This window comes from Eulemur rufifrons, chromosome 24, assembly GCF_041146395.1.
Source record: "Eulemur rufifrons isolate Redbay chromosome 24, OSU_ERuf_1, whole genome shotgun sequence".
Classification (NCBI taxonomy): Eukaryota; Metazoa; Chordata; class Mammalia; order Primates; family Lemuridae; genus Eulemur; species Eulemur rufifrons.
In genome coordinates, this window is record NC_091006.1 from 23,993,402 (window position 1) to 24,009,913 (window position 16,512).

The following is a 16,512-nucleotide window of genomic DNA, read 5'->3' on the forward strand; positions in this document are numbered from 1 at the left end:
TTCCTGGTTTTTAGTTTGCATGTCACAAAGTTTATCCAACTATAAGCTGTTGTGATTTTTCTTTAAAGCTCAGTCGATCTATTTAAGTTTTCTGTTCTTTTATGGCACTTATTTTTTCTTCTCATGTCTTTCTATTGACTTTTCTTTGGTGTAGAGAAGTTACAAGACATACATTTGTTATTTGTAAATATTCTAGAATCCTGAGTATGACAGTGGCTCAGAGCAACTGGCAAAGATTAAGGTCAGAAAGACTGGTATAAATTAATAAGTAATCCTAGGTCAGAGGGGGTGAGATGTTTGAAGCTGGATGGGTCAATCAAAAGGAGTACATGCAGGTTTCAAGAGTCAAAACAGAATGAATTAAAAATTGAAATAAATATATTGAATCAGTTCACAAATTCCTCAGTGAAGCATAGCATGAAAGGTTAAGGTCAAGAACTGTACAAAAGCAATTTATATAACCACAATGTTTGTACCCCCATAATATTCTGAAATAAAATAAAATTAAGAAAAACAATTAGAAAAAAAGAGAGCTTTAGAAGTAAAACAGATCATCAGGAGGGCACTAATGTAAAGTGTTAACAAATAACACATATTTTAATCAGCTAATTGGCAATTTCTAATATGTTAGGTGATTCCTGTTGAGGGCTCAGAGAGTCAGTCAGAAAATCTGAGAATTCACCAATGCTCTCTACTGCTGATCTTGTTCATTCTTTTATTCATCTATTCAATTATATTTTATTTCATATAAACAATAGCATTTCATATAATTGGGGAATCCATTTCTGATTTTAATAATATCCAAATAGTTGCTTTTGTATTAATTTTTCTCACCTCATTCTAATATTGTCTTATGTCAATGATTCTTTTATCTCTGAACATTTGAGTCACACTTATTTTACAAGTGGTGTTTTATTGTGGTTTTGACTTTCGTTTCCTTGGTACTTGATGATGTTAAACACTTTTTATGTGCTTATTGACTACTGTCTATTTTTGGTGAAATACCTGTTTGTCCTTTGCCTACTTTTTAATTGGTTTGTTTTATCCTTTCATTATGTAATTTTAAGAGCTCTTTATATATTCCTCATATAGGCCCCTTATCAGATGTATAATTTGCAGATATATTCTCCAATTCTGTTTGCTGTATTTTCACTTTCTTCATGGTGTCCTTTGAAGCTCAAAAGTATTAAATTTTAATGAAACATATAATTTTTATTAAAAATTATCTATTTCTCTATTAGTTACTTGTCCTTTTGGTGTCATATCCAAGAAACCATTGCCAAGTTTAATTTCACAAAGATTTACTCATTTTATTTTCCTAACAGTTTTATAGTTCTATCTCCTACATGTAGGTTTTTAATTCCTAAGGAGTTAATTTTAGAATATGGTGTGAGACAAGAATCCACCTTTCTTCTGTAGTATATGAGTATCCAATTTGCCCGGCACAATTTGTTTAAAAAAAAATACGTAAATAAAGACAACCTTTCTTTTCTCTATTGAAGTCTTTTTATATCCTTGTCAAAAATAAGTTGACATTACAAAGATGGTCACACCTATTTTATTTAATTATATGCATTAATCTCTATGCCAATATCACATTGTATTGGTTATTGCGGATTTGTTGTTGGCTTTGAAATTAGAAAATGTGAGTCCTCCAACTTGGTTCTTCTCTGACAGTATTGTGATGGCTATTGAGGGCCCTTTACAATTCCATATGAATTTTAGGATTAATTTTTACAAGTTTATCAAAATGGTCATTGAAATGTTGGTCGGAATTTCCTCTAATCTGTAGATAACTTTGATGGTTATTGTTATCTCTATAATATTAAGTATATGAACATGGAATGTTTTTCCACTTATTTTTTTCTTAATTCATTTCTTTGGGCAATATTTTGTAGTTTTAGTGTACAAGAATTTCACTTCCATGGTTAAATTTATTTATAACTATTTTGTTCATTTTGAAGCTATTGTAAATGGATTTTTTTTCCATTGCTACTCTAGAGAGAAAAATACAATTGACTTTTGTGTGATTCTCTTGTATTTTACAACTTTTCTGAATTTGTTTATTAGCTCTAATAGTTTTTTTTTTTGATGTGGATTCCTTATGATTTCCTATACATACAAGATCACATCATCTGTGAATAGAAATAGTTGTGCTTCTTTTCCTATCTGGATGACTTTTATTTCTTTTTATTGTTTAATGATCTGACTCAAACTTCCAGTACACTGTAGAGTAGAAGTGATGAAACAAGGCAACTTTGTTTTCTTCCTAACCTTAGAAAAAAAATCTTTTTTTGTTTTTCACCAAAAAATATGATGTTAGTTGTGAGTTTTCATAGACATTTTTTATCATGTTGGGAAAATTTCTTCTAACACTACTTTGTGAAGGGTTTTAATCATGTAAAAGTATGTGATTGATTTTTGTATGTTAAACAATCCTTACTTTTCTGGATAAATCACAGTTGGTCATAGTGTACTTTTTATATGCTTCTGGATTCAATTGGCTATTACTTGCACATGCCAGGTCATCAAAATTAGCTGGATTATAGCACTTACAATTACATGAAAGGGACATTAAACACACTTCAGTAAATAAGAGCTCATCTACCTTTGCCTTGTTTACTTATAAACCACATGCTCCCATTGTTCAAATAATGTAGTTACTTTTAACTATATGAGTTAAATTTTAACTTGATTGATTTATCCTTGGATACAAGTATGAGAAATGGCAGAAAGGAACATCAAATGTAAAAGAAGCATTGCACTTCACCAAAATGCCCATGAAATTGACTTCAGTTCTTCTGCTGATACAACTGAGTGGTTACTTTAGCTCTGGGACTTGTGGAAAGGTGCTGGTGTGGCCCACAGAATACAGCCACTGGATGAATATGAAGACAATCCTGGATGAACTTGTCCAGAGAGGACATGAGGTGACTGTATTGACACATTCTGTTTCCATTGTTGTTGATCCGAAAAAAGCAGCTGGTATTAAATTTGAAGTTTTTCCTACATCTTTAACTAAAAGTGATTTTGAAGATGTTGTCATCCAACTGGTTGATAAATGGACATATGATATTCCAAAAGCTACATTTTGGTCACATTTTTCACAAATAGAAGAAATCATGTGGAAATTTTATGAAATTCTGAAAGAGCTCTGTGAAAATGTTGTTTTAAACAAGAAAATTATGACAAGGCTACAAGAGTCAAAGTTTGATGTGGTTCTTGCAGATCCCATTGGTCCCTGTGGTGAGCTCCTGGCTGAGATACTTAAAACATCCCTTGTGTATAGTCTCCGCTTCTCTCCTGGCTATGCATTTGAGAAGCATGGTGGAGGACTTCTATTCCCTCCTTCCTACGTACCTGTAGTTATGTCAGAATTAAGTGATCAAATGACATTCATGGAGCGGGTAAAAAATATGATATATGTGCTTTATTTTGATTTTTGGTTCCAAACAATTAATTTGAAGAAGTGGGATCAGTTCTACAGTGAAGTACTAGGTAAGTCATGTTTTTAACTGGTGGTTGTTAATTCCTATCTTTCCTTATGCCTTGGAAGGTGAGCTTGTATGACTATGAATCAGACAATTGTGTGTTTTATAAATGCAATTATGAAATGAAAATATAAGATGATCTATCAATCTCACAAATATTATGGAAAAATCATAGGATGAGTTAGAACCTTGTGGCCACCACTTCTACAGTACACCCATGAAGTCATGAATATGCAAATTAAAGCACTTGGTATTTCTTTAAGCAATCTAGTATCTACTTTATTACACATTTTCTCAACTCTAATAAAAGTGAATGGACATATCAAGAAACATCTTGATGAAGGCAGATGTGTAGATTGAGGAGTTAAACATTGTTCTAGCACGACTATTAATGTAGCTTTGAGGAAGTTGTTTCTCCTTATGTACCTTAATTTTCTTATTTAGAAATTAAAATATTTTTTCTGTATAACCAAAAGAATTCCATCAGAGTTGAGAGAGGTCTATCTCAGAAACAAACAACTAAAATTTGAGGTTTTCAATGTTTCTACATTTCTTCACTATGGGCTTGGAGATTATGTGTTTTAATGCCTAAAATCTAGCTGACGTGTGAACATCTAAGTTTGTGTCTTTAATTTATTAAATTTTATGTCTACATTAAGTAAAATATGAGCCAAATGAAGTAGTAGCAAATTCTATACTTTCCTATAATTTTTAAAGAATTCTAGCTTCCATGTGTAAATATTATGTATTAATTTCTTAAAATAATAATATTATTAAGGTCTTCACATGAACCCAAAGAAGTAGTATGTACAAGAATTTCAACCATATTTTCAGAAAATCTCTTTATACATTTGGAGAACCAAGGATCATGAGACTACCTTCATCAACTGTTGAAACTCTATTCAGTACTTATTACAATGAAGATTTTTATGTGTTTTGTAGGATTAATTGATAGCAGAGCTCAAAGATATGTGTAAATGTATACTTGTTAGTACAACAACTTTAGAAAATAAACAAATGCATGAGTAATTCCAGAGTGGCTTATGTTAATAATTACTGATGATTGTGAATATGCTGACGTAATATTAGAGACACTGTCCTCTAAAAATTCTCTTAGCACTTTGCTTTTCTTATACAAACCTAGGTGCAACATATGTAGTACATGGGAATTAAATCATGCCTATATATCAATATGTGTATGTGTTTGTTTTATCAAAGCACAAACACTTTATATATCTTTGGCTACATTATTCCAACTCCTTTCAGGAAATTACTTTTCTATTCCCATGACAACTCTTTTGTGTCTTCTATGTTTTCTTTTCTTTCTCCCATTCAGGCAGACCCACTACGTTCTATGAGACAATGAAGAAAGCTGATATGTGGCTTATTCGAACCTACTGGGATTTTGAATTTCCTCGCCCACTCTTACCAAATATTGATTTCGTTGGAGGACTCCATTGCAAACCTGCCAAACCACTGCCTAAGGTGAATATATTCCTATTTGTTTGGTTTTGTTTATTTATTGTAAGAGTTGAGGCTCTTCACCATTATTCTAGCTTAAAAGGAACACCGTTCCTCACCAATATAAAGGTGTTCCCAAAATATTGACAGCAAAACTTAATATTTACTTGTTTCACTCCAGCATTGAAATGATTCTTCACTGAGACCCCAGAGTTTTACCTCTTAGAGCATAAAAGGGATGATTTACCTTATCAGAGCAGGTGTTTCCTGCCTTAGGCCAAATCTGTAGGATACCTCAATAAAGTTCCCTGAGGAAACTTTTTGTCTGGACATCATAATTGCCTAAAAGAGAAGTTCAGAGTAAATGTACAGTCCATATATAATAAAGATCAAATAAATTCTATTAATTGTATCTCAAAAGTAAGCTTAATTTTGTGTTACAAAAGAATTCTGCCAGCATATAAAATAATATTCCATATGATGGAACACAAGAACCCAATATATTCTATTGTGATATCATACTTTTAACACAAAAGGAAAAGTAAGCTTTTTAGTGCACTATCATATTAATGTAATATCTTATGAGATATTTTATGTCTACCTTTTTATTAGCACCAACATAAAACTGAAATCTTATTCAAAGATAAAATCCAAAATTTATGTTAAATGTAAATTGCTTATGGTAATTTTCACAAAAGACAAAAGGAGAGGTAAGATTAATGAAAATTCTGTGCACTCTAACCCTATTAATAAATTTCCCCTTTGCTTTAAGGGAAGATGATGATGCCAGTAAGAAGGGAAGAGAGTAGGAGAAGGAGGATAAGAAACAGAAAAACTAGTAGTAAAATTGTGATAAATACTAATACTAGCCATTTCTACTAACTTGCATAATGATTTGAATTCAAGTCAATAGTTGTGAAATGTATTCTCTAATTATTATATAAAGTAATTATTCCTACAAATTGCTAACTTTTCCATTACATATTAAGTTCTGAGATAATACCTGTGTATTTTAAAATTGTAAGACATTCGGCAAAATATATCAAGCATTTTAAAAATGCATATAGCTGTTGGTTTCAAAGTATATGTTTATGAAAGTATATAAATCAAAAATAAATCAAGGTGGGCAGATTCAATATTTGTGGCAGATATTCATAAAATTAATACTGGAAGTAGTTTAAATATCTTATATTAAAGGAAGATTAAAAACTTATCCTATGTTCATACCATATTACTACAATAATTTTACCAAAAAATAATTAATCAACCATAATGCAAGTTTTTTTGGAAACTGAGGGGCAAAATGATGAAGAGAATAAGATCACAATTTTTTATATGATTTCAATTTATATACAACAAGATTAAACTCTTCTAAACATAGGTCACATAAATACATTGAGTTCTATATATAAAACAAAACTAATAATGAAAGCACATAAACTTTAAATTGGGACTATATACAGAGAGTTTGGATGAAACTCAATATCTTTTTCTTGATTTTTCATACTATTACAAAATTTCTTACATTGATCTTATATTGTTTTTATAAAGGTGTCACAGAGTGAGATCAGTAATGAATCTGTAAAGAGAAGTTGTATTACTTCATACTGAATGAACGAAGGTTTTTATAGGCAGTCAGCCAGTGAGACAAAACATTGAACACAAGTTACATGAAATGTGGCTTCAGGTAACTTGAATCACACAGAATACCTGGATGTCCCATATATTACATGGAATAGTGTTAAAAGTGCAGTGACTCTCCTATTAAAACTGATGTCATTGGTTAAGACTATTTTTTTGTGTGTGTGAATAAGTGTTTTAAATAGATAGTTCATCCCAAGGATTAACATATGAAAGTTTACTTGTTATGTAGAAAGACATTGATCATTATTTTGCAGAGAGAAAGAAACAAGAAATTTAATATGAAAGGAACAACAACAAAAAAAGAGTATATGATTTGGATGAGCTGTACAGGAAACACTTGGTTCTACATTTCTTTTTGTAGTTTCTCCTCTTTGCTTTTTTTCGGGGGGGCAGGGGTTGGTTGGTTGTTTTCTTTGGTGGGAGAATACATTGAATAGTTTAGAATATTCCTATATAGAATGTATTAAAATTTAAAAATTGGCACAGAATGCAAAATACCAGTCAAGATAATTCTCAATCCACTCCAAGCAAGCACATATTCACCAAGAATTTCACATCTTGCCAGTGAACTACTCAGGAGAATCACCCGATCTCCATGACAGAAAGGCCTGGTGGTTCTCTCCAGTGTGGCAAAGGTGCTGTCTGTGGGACACAGGAAGGGGATAATGACAGTCCCTCCCAGACAGTTATAATAGCACATCAATTTCAAGTGTAATTTCAGAATAAAAAATATCTCAAACCTGAACAATGACCTAGGAAATATGATCATTCAGCTATGTAACTATAGACCATCTACTTCTATATATAAATGGAATCCTTGGGACTATTTCACTAAAATTCTAAACCACAATATCATAATACTGAATAGCAGTGATTATTAGCCTTCACCTATTTTGTGTGTGCGTGTGTGGGAAAACACTGCCAAATTCTGACAAAGTTTAAGTGGGGTAGAAAAGATTATAGAACTGAAGAAATGTAGATATAAAATCATCCCAAGTCTTAGTAAGATTTCCTCCTTATAATACTCAGAGAATGACTCCAATGGCTCCAAACCAAAAAAAAAAAAAAAAAATCTACAGAAAAATGCCTGAAATGAACAAAAGTGATTTAGAACTACAACCATATGGAACTAAAGCCAAATGAAGCCACCTTTAAAAACTAAATTATAATAGCAAATACAATAAATGGAGAGTCTGGGTATAATATTTTCTAGCATTGTCTCTCCCAACTACATTCTAATAGCTCTACTTCATTTCTTCCTCCCACACACATACATACATGCATACACATGCAAACACATATTTGCACAAATATCCATGATAGAAGACATCTATCTCATAATACACATTACTTTCCAAAACACTTAGTGATTAGCTCAGTTAAAAAACAGCCCTTGCTGTAATAATTCCTGATAATACTTGATTTTCTCTTCTTAGATGTTTTTAACAATCTTTTCAAGTATGTTTCTTATACTGATACCTGTTTGTGATGGAACACATTCTTTCTTCACAGGAGATGGAAGACTTTGTCCAGAGCTCTGGAGAAAATGGTGTTGTGGTGTTTTCTCTGGGATCGATGGTCCGTAACATAACAGAAGAAAGGGCCAATGTGATTGCCTCAGCCCTTGCCCAGATCCCACAAAAGGTTAGATAAAGTGCCTGATGGTGGACAGCTACTGAATCACTCTGTTAAACTTTGTAAAGTGTATAGCTGCAGAAATTTTCTGTCCTAAAGGTTATCTGTTAGGATAGCTCTACTTATCTCAGATATATCAGCTCAAACACTAAAATATATGTGGAAGATGCTACAATAGTAAAGAGGAGGGATTTCATTTGTAATAACTTTGACATTAACATTGTGATCATAACAAATATACTGAAAAGGTGCAGTGAAGTTTTGATATTATTAAATCTCATGGTATTGAAAGCATGTACACAGAAATCACCCAATTCTACCCTGTCATTCAATCCTATTGTAACAGACTTCCTGAGGGCACAGTATACACTACAGATATTATCAGAAAGGAGTTAAATTTTAGTGAGTGTTTGCACTAGCACAAAAACAATAAGCAGGTATTGAAAAAAGTCTGCACTGCATTGCAGTTTAGCCTTCCCATGTGATCTGACCATTTATACCTCCTATAAATTTGGAATAAGCCTATTTGGTGTGCTGTTCAGGGTTCTACTGAGAGAAAGGATGGCTTGGGCTGAGAGATCACTACTCCAGGTACCTGCCTAGCCAAGTAGAATCAGAGAAAGAAAAACTTGCCTGCCTTGCTGGACGGGGCCTGGATGTAATGTAAAGATGCAGATGGGATCCTGCCCTTACAGTAGAACCTGTGCATTTTAAAACGTGGCCCCACAAGACTCTGATCAAACCACTAGACAAACACCTCCTTTGGATTGAGGAAGGAGCATGGAGTAAAGGAAGGAATCAATCAGAATGAAGGCAGGAATGGGAAGAGGTTCAGATACCCCTTCCATAAGATACAGCAGGAAAATTATTTCCCATTAATAACATAAACAATACATTTGCAGTCTATGTGTATTTGTGAATTACTTTTTAAGTTTTCTATCTGACATAGAATTCTCCTAATGACCTGTGCTACATTTTTGCTGAAAACTCAAAATATTTCAACACTCAAATAGCAAGTGGAAGGTAAACACTTCTACATTTTCTTCAGGTTTATAAAGATTGCCTTGAAAGTCTACAATAAGCTTATTTTAGTACTGAACATGGAAATGGTCAGTTATAGCAGACCATAGGAATCACTGCTGTAGCCTATCATCTAAGTGTTAATGATCTATGAAGCAAAATTTAGCAAAACAGAATTTTAGACTTTTTCAACAGCTGTGTTGTTATTCATAAATTGACCACCAGCTCTATTTTTCTACATTCAAAGAATTTTCAAAACTAAAAATAGCAGTGACACTCTGAATTTTTGTCAAAAATTGCCACTTAAACTTTTTCTTGGAAGAAGTGCAGTAGCTCATCTTACAGATTATTTTTGTAAATCAAATAATGTCAAACTGTAAAGAAATGACTTATATAAAAAGTAGATATAAACAAACTACTACTCATATCACTCAAATGCTTGAGGTGATAGCTACTACAATTATCATGATTTGAATGTTACACATTGTATGCCTGTATGAAGACATCATGTATGCATATGTACAACTATTAAGTGTCCAAGATAATTAAATATAAACATTTAAAAGGAGGAATAAACAGAATATTACTAAATTTAGAAAATGGCAGCTAGTAGAAAATACACAAGTAAAATAAATGCAAACATCATTACTGATGTATGTGTTTTATAAATACATTGTCAATTTCTTTTTTTTTTTTTTTTTTTTGAGACAGAGTCTCACTCTGTTGCCCAGGCTAGAGTGAGTGCCGTGGCTTCAGCCTAGCTCACAGCAACCTCAAACTCCTGGGCTCAAGCGATCCTCCTGCCTCAGCCTCCCTAGTAGCTGGGACTACAGGCATGCACCACCATGCCCGGCTAATTTTTTGTATATATATATTTTAGTTGTCCATATAATTTCTTTCTATTTTTAGTAGAGACGGGGTCTCACTCTTGCTCAGGCTGGTCTCGAACTCCTGACCTCAAGCGATCCACCCGCCTCGGCCTCCCAGAGTGCTAGGATTACAGGCGTGAGCCACTGCGCCCGGCCTGTCAATTTCTTAAACATTTGAATTTACCATTGAAAGTATCATTAGTCTATGTTACTTAAAATTCTTTATATACCAAAGTGATTGTAACCATAAGCATGTGAAATCTGATTATCCTGTTTACCTCAGAGTTTTTGTAGTTCTCATTGCTTTACAACCTTGTTCTCATTTCCTCATCTTTTATATGGAGGGGATTTAACTAGATGATTGATAACCCCTTTAGAGTTTTATTGGGCCATAACTTCAAAGTTCCACCCATAGAACAAGGTATTTTCTTTACCCTATCAGGTTCTATGGAGATTTGATGGCAACAAACCAGATACCTTAGGACCCAATACTCAGCTGTACAAGTGGTTGCCCCAGAATGACCTTCTTGGTAAGATACTGGAGAAAAAAATACTGAATATATGATTAACAGCCAGTTAGAGTGATTGTAGGTCAACAGCAACTAACATATTAAATATTTATTTTTGAAACCTCAAAAATAAACCTGACTATATTTATTTTCAAGCCCTAGGGGGAAAAATAAACTATAACAGTTGGCATTTTGTTACGTACACTCATATTCTTTATGTCCAAAAACAAAGTGTCTTTATATGAGGTGTAATTGCTTCTCAGATAATTTTTCAATATCTTCCTGGGTTGTCTCTCTGTCTCCTATTTCTACAACTGCACTCCTACCCTTTTCCCTACTGCAAGGTTATTCCACATGACACGGAAAAATAACAGTTGCTCTTCTATTACCAGTGACTGCATTTTCTATGGGAATAAATCCCTAGGCTTTATTATAATGTGTTAACACCTTCGCAGGGAAGTGTGGCCTGTCCTTCCTCTGATTTCAGCACTGCTCCCATGACACTCCCTGCTGCCTTGGACACTCTACAAGTCAGACTCAGTGACTGCACTTTTTTTTTAAGAGAATATGTGTTTAACATATGCCCAATCTTTTTCTTTTCTTCTTCCTTTTTTATTTTTCACACATTTTATTTCTTTTATTGAAAATGTGCTTTTTCATCTTCTCTGCTTGCTAATCTTGTATTCATTTTTCCATTCTCAAGTCACACGCCTTTTCTTCCATGCAGGCTTCACTTTCCTCTCCAGCAAAAGTAGGTGCTTCCTCCTCTGAAATCTGACAGCAATTTCAGGGCAGTTTCATGGGTATTCTAATCTGTTATCTAGAAAACATTACCACTTTCAGTGTCCTGTAGTGTGCGTTTCTCATTTTATTCCTAAGACTTATAATGAATAATTTTACTGATATTCACCCAATTCTAGGTCATCCAAAAACCAAGGCTTTTATAACTCATGGTGGAGCCAATGGCATCTATGAGGCCATCTACCATGGGGTCCCAATGGTGGGCATTCCTTTGTTTGCGGAACAACCAGACAACATTGCTCACATGAAGGCCAAAGGAGCAGCTGTTAGAGTGGACTTCAACACAATGTCAAGTACAGATTTGCTCAGTGCTTTGAAGACAGTCATTAATGACCCTATGTGAGTATATTAATTTTTTTGCTATGCGGTATTTATAGATAGGTTTTCTTGTCAACAAGGAAGATGAGATTCATCCCTTTTTAGTATATTAATATTGAAAGAATTTAAATTACATAACCAGTGTGAAATCTGCTTTTATTTTTTACCAGTTCAATGCAATTTCACAGTTGCATTGAACTCTATAAATTTAATGAGTATTCATTTAGTGCAAAAATCTTCTACATAAAAATAACTTCTGATACATAGATAAGTATAATGGATGAATTTTTAAAAAAAGACAGAATTCAAAGTTAAAAGGAGTAATGGACTTAGAAATATGATAAAATATTTTAATTCAATTCCTAAAATTTCTGAATGTGTTACTTTTTTCTTGCCCCAAATTTACTTTTATATTATCATCACTTTAATAGGTTTTGATGACATATAATTTACAATGCATGAAATTCACCTATTTAGAGTATAAGATATAAATATATTTAGTATCTTTAAAGAATCATTAAGCCATCCCAATAATATAATTTTAGAACTTTTTTATCAACCCCAGTGAAATTTCATAGGGCATAGACATCTTTTGCAATAAGCCCCTAACCCCAGGTAAATATCAATTTATTTTTGTCTCTGTGGATTACCCTTTCTAGAAATCAGACATAAATGGAATCATACAATTTATGGTGTTTTGTAAATAGTTTTTTTCACTAGGCATATTGTTTTTAGTTTTATCCATGTTGTTGCATGTATCCATATTTTGTTCCCTTTTATTGCTGTATAATACACTTTGGTATATGAATGTACCAGAATTAATCCATCCATTTATCAGGTCATGGACATTTTGTTTGTTCCAATTACAAACATTGTCATACACATTTTGGTGTGAAAATATGTTTCTTATATTATGGCAGTAGAAATTATTAGTGGAATTGCTGGGCCATATGACAAATTTTGGTTATGAAAAAATGCCAAATTGTTCTCCAATGCACATGTACCATTTTTCATTGCTACCAGCAGAATAGGAGGGTTTCAATTTCTTCATATTGTTTCCAACACTCCTCATCTCTCTTTTTATTATAGCCATTATAGTGGGTGTAAAGTAGTCTCTCATTAGTCTTAATTTGTATTTCTCTTATATCTAAAAATAGTGAGCATCTCTTCCTGTGCTTACTGGTCATTCACATATCTTCTTTGGAGAAAGTTCTATTTTAATCTTTTGGACATTTTGTTAATTTTAATTTATTTTATTATTGATTTATAAGAATACTTTATATATTGTGATAACATCTCTTATCAGATATATGATTTTTAAATATTTTCTTCCATTCTGGATGGGTTGGTTTTATACATTCTTAATGATACCCTTTGAAGCACAAATTTTTAATTTTGATAAAATAAATCTTTAGTAATTAATTGTTTCCGTATACCTCAGGAAATAATTTGGAAAATGTTATGCCTAGACCAGCTACTATCAATTCAGCACTTATTACTACTATCGATAATATTGCTATATAAGGAAGTATCACCTAAAGGAATACTTTAAAAAAATGGTAAACAATAAGTGATAAGAATACTTTAAAAGAAGGCAACAAAAAATTAGAAAATAAAAATAAAACAGATTGGAAAATTGAAGAGAAAATACAGAATGAGATGTTAGATATAAATGTAAATATACCAGTACTTGTATTAATATAAAATCTAAACAAAAAAAAAGACAAAATAATGATTAAGGACATAAAGCCTTTGAAGAACACAACATAAAAGTGTAATCTATGTGACATATGTTTAGATATTTATGTGTAGCATATATATGTACAAGAAGTATATGTACACGTGTTTATATGTGTATAAACTGGAAATACACATTTATCAAGAATATATATAATAGTTACCTGAACTTACCATATAATGGGTTATAGATCACAACTCAGTAAATTTTTATAGATTCAAAATCATAAAGATACATGGTCTAGCCATACTATATATATGATTTAAAAATAGTCAAAGAAATGGTAATTTTATATTTAGTATTTTATATTTAGTAATTAAAAATATACTTTGATAAAATACAGAGTCAACAAAAAAAAATCATAATTATGCACACACCCTTGTCTGAGAAATTCCTCACCCAAATATATAGGAAGCAGAAACGTATAAATATGTATAAATACCTGATGATACATATACTAGAATATTTATACCAGAATTATTAATAGTGTCCAAAAATGTTAACATCATAAACATCCATTAAACTTACGTAATACAAAGAAATAATCTGTAGCATTTGTCAATCAAACATATACTACACAGCAATAAAATTAACAAAAACTGCTATAAAAAGATAGACACAAATACAGACACACTATATGACTTAATGATATAAATAAGCAAAGCCAATCTATACTGTTACAAGTCAGGATCACACTTAATTTGAGGATGGGGGTAGTAACTAAAATGGTCTGTGAAAAGGGGATACTACTAGGCAGGTGTGATACCACATATCATGATCTGAGCGATAGGTACGTTGGCATCTACATAATTTTCGAGTTAATTTTTAGCATTTGAGCTGTTTACCTAGAGTATGTACATTTATCTTACGCATTTCCTATTTAAGGGTTTATTTCAGAAGATATACTTTAAAACTCTAAGATCAAAAGAAAAAATAAGCACACTAAAAAAGAGGAAATCCCAGGGGTGCTACCGTACCAGGAAAAGCCTCTCTGACAGTTAACATTTAAGGGGAAGCCTCAAAAAGAGATAGAAGCAACCATTGTGTTTTTTCTGTGAAGAATGTTCCAAGTTAGGGAGAGAGGGGACAAAAAGTTTAAAGGTGGTAAGGTGAGTACACACGTGGTAGCTAAAAGGACAAGAGAAGGACAACTTCCCTGGAAGAGAAGGTGCGTGGGGAAAGGGTTAGGAGATGTTCAGGGACTGACAATGCAGGGTCCTGTAGAATGAAGAACAGATTCTTAATGGGATGAGAATCCAGACGGAAATCTTATTCTCGGAGTGTAATAATATGACACTTGTTTCATAGAAATTCGTTTTGGATACTGGTTAGGAAACAGAGAGTAGGAGACAGAAAAGTAGAATAGAAGCAGAGAGACTTCTCAGGAGGCATTTCAACTACCATGACACAATTCCCTTTGAAAACATCAAGATGATCATTCTCAGATTGCATTTCCACTATCTTACTTACAGCACGTGGAATGGCTCATAATATTTCTTCTGCTAGAAAGATATTAACTTTCCCGCCTGACCTCCCATTTTCCCTTTAAAAAATATATTTAAGAATAATATTCCAATTTAAAGATCAAGCTGCCTATAATGACTCATATTAAAATATTCAAATTCTATGTCAATTTTGTGACATTTCCTTTGAATTATTTGTAGGACACTTTTCAAAAACCTTTCATGAATTTGATATGTTTAGCCAATAAGCTTACTTTCAGTGTTGGAATCTTTATGTTTTCTTTTTCCAGGTATAAAGAGAATGCTATGAAATTATCAAGAATTCATCACGATCAGCCCATGAAACCTCTAGACCGAGCAGTCTTCTGGATCGAGTTTGTCATGCGCCACAAAGGAGCCAAACACCTTCGGGTCGCAGCCCACGACCTCACCTGGTTCCAGTACCACTCTCTGGATGTGATTGGGTTCCTGCTGGCCTGTGTGGCAACTGCTATATTCATCTTCACAAAGTGTTGTCTATTTTTTTGGCGGATGTTTGCTACAGCAGGAAAGAAGGAAAAAAGGCAGTAATTAGATTTAGGCTTGAAACTGTAATCTCTGATAGATGGAGTTCCTTCAGTTTATTTGAGCAAGAAGAGTTTGTGATGTAAGATTCCCAACCTCCTGTAACCACTTGACTTTTCACAATTTAGTTTGTCAAATCAAAGTGTGTTTATGAAATAGTTGATACTTTTTTTAAAGTTAGAAATGCTTTATTGTGAAGTGAAAAGAAAAGCTGGGGAAAAATAAAAAAATTAAAGATGATATGGGTTTATGGAGACACGTACTACTCTAATTCAGAAATTATATCAAAAATATTTATTAAACTGTACCATTTACATAATGTACATGAACATGAGACCACCAAGATATCCTGTCTCAGTATTAATATTGTTTTACAGATGCCTAGAATTCTTTACTTCATTAGGTATAGTATTTGGAAGTTTACTTCATTTAGGTATAGTATTTGGAAGTTTACTTCATTTAGGTATAGTATTTGAACTGTTGAAAACTGTTCAATAGTTAGAATTGCATAAAAACACCTACCAGAGAGAAACAGGGACAGATGGCCAACCTGAGTCATTGGTCACCAGATCATCCTAAATAGAAGAATAAGTTTCAGGGAAGAAAGCATAGGCCAGGTGAAATATGTGGGAAAGGTTCTAAAATCTACCCTAACTGGAGGTCACACAGGAAGAAGTTGTGGAGCAGAACAAAAAGGAGAAAGGTTCTGGCAGAGTCTAAACACCGAGGGATTCAGCATCTGTGGAAGAGGCAGGTAGGAGTGTTTACTTTTCCTCCCCTCACATCTGTGCCAGTCTTCCAGCTCCCAATCTGTCAGAGAGCCCTTCTGCCCTGACAAATCCAGGCCCTGCGGCCATCGCTGAACTGAGGGCTTCTTGGGAGCAGACCAGTGGGCTGTGGGCCCACGTAGGGTTGCTTCCCCCCCACATGCTCGGTCTGAGATGGCAGGTGCCATAGTGCCTGCACACAGGCTGGGGGCCTCTGTCCTGTGGGGGAAGT

At 33.2% G+C, this 16,512-nt stretch overlaps 1 protein-coding gene across 3 annotated transcripts; it reads left to right on the top strand.

Moving 5' to 3' along the window:
* Positions 1-2,739: 2,739 nt before the first annotated feature.
* On the top strand, positions 2,740-15,847 carry LOC138375092 (UDP-glucuronosyltransferase 2B4-like). Of its 3 annotated transcripts, XM_069458470.1 has the most exons (7): positions 2,740-3,087; positions 3,439-3,498; positions 4,828-4,976; positions 8,109-8,240; positions 10,563-10,650; positions 11,550-11,769; positions 15,240-15,847. In XM_069458470.1, the coding sequence occupies exons 1-7, from the start codon at positions 2,775-2,777 to the stop codon at positions 15,517-15,519; spliced, it is 1,242 nt and encodes a 413-aa protein (XP_069314571.1). In that variant the 5' UTR covers positions 2,740-2,774; the 3' UTR covers positions 15,520-15,847. The 3 variants fall into 3 exon arrangements, with proteins under 3 accessions (XP_069314571.1, XP_069314569.1, XP_069314570.1); XM_069458468.1 differs by having other exon boundaries at positions 2,740-3,498; XM_069458469.1 differs by lacking the exon at positions 3,439-3,498 and having other exon boundaries at positions 2,740-3,246.
* The last annotated feature ends 665 nt before the right edge of the window (positions 15,848-16,512 follow it).